Source organism: Gymnoscopelus microlampas (genome assembly GCF_963454915.1).
Source record: "Gymnoscopelus microlampas genome assembly, chromosome: 1".
In the NCBI taxonomy this organism is placed as follows: domain Eukaryota; kingdom Metazoa; phylum Chordata; class Actinopteri; order Myctophiformes; family Myctophidae; genus Gymnoscopelus; species Gymnoscopelus microlampas.
This window is the reverse complement of record NC_139962.1, coordinates 56,078,311-56,085,811: the sequence shown is the minus strand read 5'-3', so window position 1 is coordinate 56,085,811 and position 7,501 is coordinate 56,078,311. Positions and strand designations below refer to the sequence as shown.

General features: G+C 44.4%; 1 protein-coding gene across 1 annotated transcript; it reads left to right on the top strand.

The window, feature by feature from the left end:
• Positions 1 to 2,805: 2,805 nt before the first annotated feature.
• LOC311044543 (transcription initiation factor IIA subunit 1-like) lies at positions 2,806 to 4,113 on the top strand (the record flags this gene model as incomplete). The annotated part of the gene is made up of 1 exon (XM_084056212.1): positions 2,806 to 4,113. One exon carries the CDS (start codon positions 2,806 to 2,808, stop codon positions 4,111 to 4,113), a length of 1,308 nt encoding a protein of 435 aa, XP_083912338.1.
• Positions 4,114 to 7,501: the final 3,388 nt, after the last annotated feature.

The window sequence follows — 7,501 nt, the reverse complement described above, 5'->3', positions numbered from 1 at the left end:
GTAGTATGATCAAGTAGGGCAGGGGTCTTCAACAGGGGGTCCGGGACCCCTAGGGGGTCCTCAGAGCTACTATAGGGGGTCCGCCAAATCTTTGTGTGATAGGATTTTGTTTTTTTACATTAACCACTTGAACCCTAGAATTCCTTTTCTGAGGGGAACATTAGCCGAAAATAGCAGATCTACAAGCTCGCGAGGCGTTGAGAGCGGCTATTTTTGGCAAAGAGGCTATAGGTGTAGAGGGAAAAAAGAGCAGACTAAGTTTAAAAAAATCTTTAATCTGAAACACAATTTTATACAATATAGAGTAGGGAGTCCCTGCTTCATCTCTCTCTCAGCTAGGGGGTCCTTGTGTCCTTTAACACAAAAAGTTAAAATATGGAGACAAGAGGTTTCTGCCCGACAGCAACGACATACTGTACTGACTACTAAACAATATACTAGCTTACTATTAAAATGTATGTATTTTGGGGATATTTTCTTTAAACATTTGTATAAACACAGAACTATGTCTGCAACACTGGGAGATCCAATTCCAAGTTTTTGCAAATAATGTAACTTCCCAAAACATGCATACTGTATTACTACCTTTTGTGTGTTTTATTTCTTGTGTGAGGCTTGGTTTATGAGTTATGGGTAGGCTATCTACTGAACAGTGTTATGAAGTTTTACAATGAAAGTGATATGCAAATATAATATTTGTCATTTAAATTCCAGCGTTCACCATTTTGTCTCACCATCAGTTCTATGCAAAGGAGGACAGACGATGACTGAAGAGTCTGCAGCGCAGGGCGTGAAACTCTCCCACACATGCAAGCTTGAAAACATGTATGCATTTATGTATACGTTTAACCCATTAAAATCACCTCTGTCATTGCAGATTTATTTGGCTCTTCGAAAATAGCAGATGTAAATAGATCTGCTATTTTTGAAAAATCATAACATGTGCGCAAATCTTTGAATATATATATTTTAAAGCGAACATTTGTAACTCAAATCTTTGCTTCTGGAGGTCCCTGGAACAAAACATTTTACAAATGTTCACTTTAAAGAATATACATGCAAAGATTTGCACAAATGTTCACGATTTTTCGAAAATAGCAGATCTACAAGCCCATATGGGCATATACTGATGCCATCAGGGATCTCCATATATGGGCATAAAAGGGACAAGAACTGACAGATACAGAGATCTCCATATATGGGCATAAAAGGGACACGGACTGACAGATACAGAGATCTCCATATATGGGCATATCAGTTGGATCGGTGGTGCGACATATGGGCATATACTATATAGTATAAGCATATAGACGGGTTTCCTGTTAGTAAACATGAGAGGATATGACCGCGCAGAGGAGGGGTAAGCCTATAGAGGGCGCCATTACCCGCAGCAGCTCTGGTCAAATGTCCATTCATAAAAGAAATGATCTTCACCGGGTTTAATGAAAGTAGATTAAATTATGCAGTTTGTAATACCTTGTTTACTCAATAAAAATGATTTGTCGGAAGTTGGATCTGTTTGTATATAATAGCAGCATTATGCCTATTATGCCTATAATAGCAGAATTATGGCTATCTAACTCCCGAACACAACAACAGAGTGAACGGCGCAACAATTCGTTTCCCCCGAGCATGCGCAGATTGCGCATTCTGCTCTGTGATGACGTCGCGCGGAAATCCGTCTATATGGGGATAGGGTTATCCAGAGCCACAGATCCGACCGCTATGCCCATTATGGTCGAGTCGTTTGGATAGGCGGTTGGGTGTACAGACCGGTCTGGCCCCAGACGCTGTGTGGGCGTTTTGCAGAAACCAAAAAATGGAAGAGTCAATCAGCATCTATCAATCACAGACACCGTATTGGCTCTTCCTTTTTTTGGTTTCTGCAAAACGCCCACACAGTGCTTGGAGCCACACCGGTCTGCAGAAGACACATGATGATGTGAATTCACGTGACCGCAATGGTTTGCCAGGCCACACAAAAGGGACACAGACAGTTCAGTTAGATGTGTTGTTGTTGAATCATCCAAAAAATGATGATTATGAACAACACAGATTTGCACATTGTGTCCCCTGGTGCCTCTGATAAGGCACCTATGGGCACATCGGTCAGATCGGCGGTGCAATGTAGGTGTGAGGGCAGCGGCCCAAACTCTAGATAGATGTGTGGGGCCCAAGCGTCTAGTTCAGTGGTTTTCAACTTTCTTCGTGCCAAGGACCCCTAAATTGGCCACAGACCCCCATCTGAAAATGTTTTGTGCCAGGGACCCCCAGAAGCAAAGATTTGAGTAAAACATGTTCGCTTTAAAAAATACATATATTCAAATATATATATTTGGGGTCCCCTGCTAAATTAGTTAACATAGCGTCACAAAATGATTGTGACGCTATGTTAACTCATTTAGCTAGGGACCCCCTGGTGCACCAATGGTGGTCCTTGCGGTTGGTGGTCCTTGTCCTTGCTCTAGTTGATATAGATTTTCAGGTTTCGTCACCCAGCATTGGATGATGTCCGTCAGCTATGATGTCAGTCTTGACATTAGACGTGTCCATATTAGGGCATAATCCAGGCACCGACACATTACCATGGGAACTCATAACTCCATAATGGGCACAGTTGTGACATCACAGCATGTCACCAGTTATCCGTAGGCTATATAAGACCCATAAGTGAGCACAAAGCAGGACAACGGACAAGTGAAGAAGTCGTTTTTGTTATCTTCGCCTTTGTTTCTCATCTATTTCCGTGTGTACTTTTACACTAATATGGCAAGCTTAGACTCAAACCCAGTGCATAAACTGTATATGTCTGTGATTGAGGATGTCATCAATGCGGTTCGTGGGCTGGATGACCCCATGGATGAGCACGTGTTGAAAGAGCTGAAAACGCTGTGGGAGAACAAGCTAATACAATCCAAGGCTGTGGAGGGCTTCCACAATGAAACACCTGGCTGGGGGAACAAGCTAATGCAGCCCAGGGCTATGGAGGGCTTCCATACTGGAAAATTACCCCCGTGGGAGAACAAACATTTAATGCAGCACAAGTCCATCTTCAATGCTGAAATGCAGGCAGCCCTTCAGCATCAGCAGCAGATCCACCGGTTCAGTGCAGTGCAGGCCCAGCAAGGTCTGCTGCTGCCACCACCACAGCAACACGCTCCCCAGGTATGGAGGTATCCACACCAACAGCCCATCAACAATCAAGGCCAGATCATGATAAGTGGGCTCTACGGGAAACTCTACGCCGTCCAGCCCCAGCAGCAGCCGTTCCTGCTTCAGCAGCCTGGTGGCGTGCAGGCCCCTGTCATGCAGCACCAGCAGGTCCATGCTCCACTGCAAGGAATCCCTCCTCAGCAACCGTACTTCCTTGTCCATAGAAACCAGGGCAACGGACAGGTGATGATGCAGGCAACAACCATGGCACCTCAGCCTGGTCCTTGGGGCCAGCAGGTTCAACAGGCCTATGGTGCAGCTGCACCACAGGCCTCTGGTCTGAGAGCAGCTGCTTGGGTTCAACAGGCCCAACAGGCCCAGGGTCCAGCTGCACCACAGGCCTCTGGTCCGACAGCTTGGGTCCAGAAGGATCAACAGGCCCTCGGTACAGCTGCATCACAGGCCTCTGGTCCGACAGCTTGGGTCCAGAAGGTTCAACAGGCCCACGGTACAGCTGCATCACAGGCCTCTGATCCGGTGGCTGCTGCTTGGGCCCAGCAGTTTCAACAGGCCCAGGGTGCAGTTGCACCACAAGCCCCAAGACAGCCACAAGCCCAGCACCCGCAACCCCAGCAGCCCCCCGTGCTCTTACAGGTGGACGGAACAGGCGACACGTCCTCCTCAGAAGAGGAGGAGGATGAGGAGGAGGATGTTGAAGACGAAGAAGAGAAAGAAAACGAGGACGGACAAATGGAGGAGGAGCCACTGAACAGTGGGGATGACGTGAGTGGCGACGAGGACGAGAAAGATCAGTTTGAATCAGATTATGTGGTGGTGTGTCAGTATGAAAAGATCCACAGGTCCAAGAACAGATGGAAGTTCGCGCTGAAGGATGGAATCATGAACTTGAACGGGAAAGACTATATCTTCTCCAAGGCCACTGGGGAAGCCCAATGGTGAAACACAAGCTGTGTTGAGGATAAGTTAACCCAGGAAAATAAGTAATTGATGATGTGGGCATCTCCAAATGTGTCGATGCCCAAATATGGAGTTGACTGACTGATGTAATAGTATGACGTCATAGATGATGACATCATTGATCGGCCTTCCCAAGTGCACCGATAAAAGGTACACTATGGTCAACCCCACAAAGGACACAGAGGGCAGGTACGATGCCTTCGTCGATGAACGTACGAATGTCGGCGGTGGAAGGCGGCTAGAAACGCAGATGATGCCCAGCGCCTAACCGCGACTGTGAGGGGAAACCAAAGAAACTTACATTCCTGTAAGTTGTACAGGAAGTCATTCCTTGACTTCCAATATAAAATCAATGTTAATCCTAGAATAATGGCACAAAATCTCAATCCATGTGTTCGTCCATCCGTCTGTCTGTAATTCACATATCTGAAGAACCGTCCGACCGATGGACTTCAAACTCGGCGTGTGCGTCACCAACGAGTGACGACCCGAGGGAGTTCCGTGTCCGGCGTCGGGTCGGTCAGGATAGTCGGTTGTCCAGAACCGCCATCCGTCCTCCATATGGGCATGCTTTTATAAGGGAATGCTCATATATGGGATAAATTCAGGGCCAGAGGGAGTGCCAAGTTGGATCAGCCGATCTCCAAAAACTATCGATAAAACCACAAATATGGAATATAGAACTGTATGGTGGAATCATGAAGTTAAAAAATAATAGAGAGGGCACCGGATATCCCCTCCCATTGAATTGCTCACCCAGCACATGGGCCAAAATCACCCCTTCTTCCGGGTTGGGAAATGTGATGGGCGAGCCTATTTGTGGCTTCTGCGACGCGTTTCGCGTCACCTCGGTGCGCAGCCCTGTGCGCAAGATCGTGAGTCGAGCCCATTGGTCGAAACCGTTTTCACTGGTTCATGTACAGTGGCCCCAGCTGCAGTACCTATGAATGGCTGGCATGTCCAATGCGCTTCAATGCAACCACTGGGTTCTGGGGGCTTGGGTGGAATTCATTAAATGTAAAAAATATACCTGCAACAAATATAGCAACAAATATACATGGAGGACTCTGATGTCATCAATATGACATCATCAATCTGATAGTACTGATGTCATAGACTCCTGGACTCCATATTTGGGCATGCCTGACACGTAACTCTCAGACACAGAGACACAGATAGAGAAATCTCCTATATGGGCATAAAAGTGACACAGACAGACCGACGGGTAGGTTACAATGGCCTCTGACACGGGTCGGGTTTGCATGATCGGGTGGGGCATTCTCTCGAGACTGGTGCAATCTAGTTATCTTTATACAAGGTTGCTTTGTGGGTGGATGTTGGGTCGAAGGACGTCACAAACGTAACTTGCACATATTCAGAGATTTTCAGGGGGCTACATAACATGCACCGATGTCAGACCCAACAACGACGATTTGCGCATGTGTTGTCTGCACTTTTTATAAATCAAGATCAAGGTTTGAAATCCCCACATTAGAGCTCATATGTTTTTTCTATAACCTTGTGTAAAGAAGCGGCTGCATGGCTGGCAAATCCATGTTTAAGTTCGTCTACAATGTAAAAGAAAAAAAAAACGTACTATGTAAATGCTATGGGCTAATATAAAATTAAATAAAAACATGTGTTGCTACTGAGAACTCCTGCATTTGTCAGTGTACTTGAAAAGTAGCCTATATGAAAATGAAATGTGCACCTTTGAGGATGGGCTCACCGCCCATCTGTTGACATACTGTAGCTACAGAGTTTATGATAAACAGCCGTTTACAAGAGCTCTCTATCAGTCAAGTCCAAGATTCCACAGTACAAGCTTGTGAGGTCAATTAAAATCACATAGGAACCTTTCTGTTAAATTGTGTTGAAAATTGTGCTGAAATTAAATAAACTCAGTTTAAAGTATAATTAAATGAGAAGAATCACTCTATTTGATTGTGTGAGATGTACATTGAACAAAAAAAGGAGACATTACAATATCAAACTTATCCATAATATACATTTCTTTAAAAGCCTCCAACTTAAAACATGTCACATAAGAAAATGTGAAAATAAACAACTGATCTCGTCTTGTAAAGGAAATTGATTATGCAAAACATTTGCAGGATATAAATATTCGCTTTACATGAATGTTAAACTGTATGTTAGACAGATTTACAGACAAGGCAGTATGTGTGTCTTTTGGATTATTAAATGAATTACACCACCTCGTCAGTGAACCATGAGAGGACCTGTTCTGAAATAAAGGCATGGATTAAGGTTAAACCTTCATCCAAACAGTCTAAGAGTGGCTTAAATGGATCACTGGAGTTGGTTTTAAGGGGGAAGTAAACTTGAACGTTGTCAACATAGCAGTAAAAGGAATGTTATGCTTGAAAAAAAATGAGCCTATAGGGCAGCATGTATACCCTAAAGGGGCGGCCATAGCTGAGTCGTTAGTGAGCCCGCCTGGGGAGCTAGACCCCTAGTTGTCCCAGGTACGATTCTGGGCCATGACAGCAATGTGTCGATGTGTGTTTCCTTGAGCAAGACTCTTCACCCCTAATTGCTCCCCGGGCGCCAATGGAGGGAGAAGGCTGCCCACTGCTCCTAGTTGTTATAGGATGGGTTAAAAGCAGAGGACGAATTTCACGCTATGTGCATATATATATATATATACACACACATGTGACAGAATAACACCCCAAAGGAGTGGAGACTATTCTATTCTATGTAAAGAAGGAAGAGGATGGGGCCCAGGATCGAGCCCTGGGGAACCCCACTTGTAAGCGTGGCTGCAGGCGATGAGAACTCACCTCATTGAACTGCAAGGTAACAAAGAATAGTTTAAAATAGTTCAAAGATTGTAATTTACTATATTGCAAAAGAACACACTGAAAAAGCAAACAAAATCAAATATTGAGCAGTCGACATCTTCAGTTCAGTCGCTGGGCAGACCTTGGTAATGATATGATGATAATAATAATAATAACAATAATAATAATGATAATGAACCTGATCTTAAAAGTGGATGGAGAATAACACAAAAAGATGTAGGCTACTTGAATCAAATACAAATGGAAAAAGCGGCACTCCAAAATAAAGGATGCAAGACTGGCTCAGATACACATTCTCATTTATTGCATCCTTTACTTTGGAGTGCCGCTTTTTTACACTTGGGTGGTATTTGATTCAAGTGATACCTATAGCTGAGCACCCACCAGTGGTGTAAAGTAACTAAGTACATTTACTCAAGTACTGTACTTAAGTACAATTTTGAGGTACTTTTACTTTACTGGAGTATTTCCAGTTTTCAGTACTTTTACTTCTACTCCACTACATCTTAGAGGCACATTTTGTACTTTTACCCCACTACAATTAT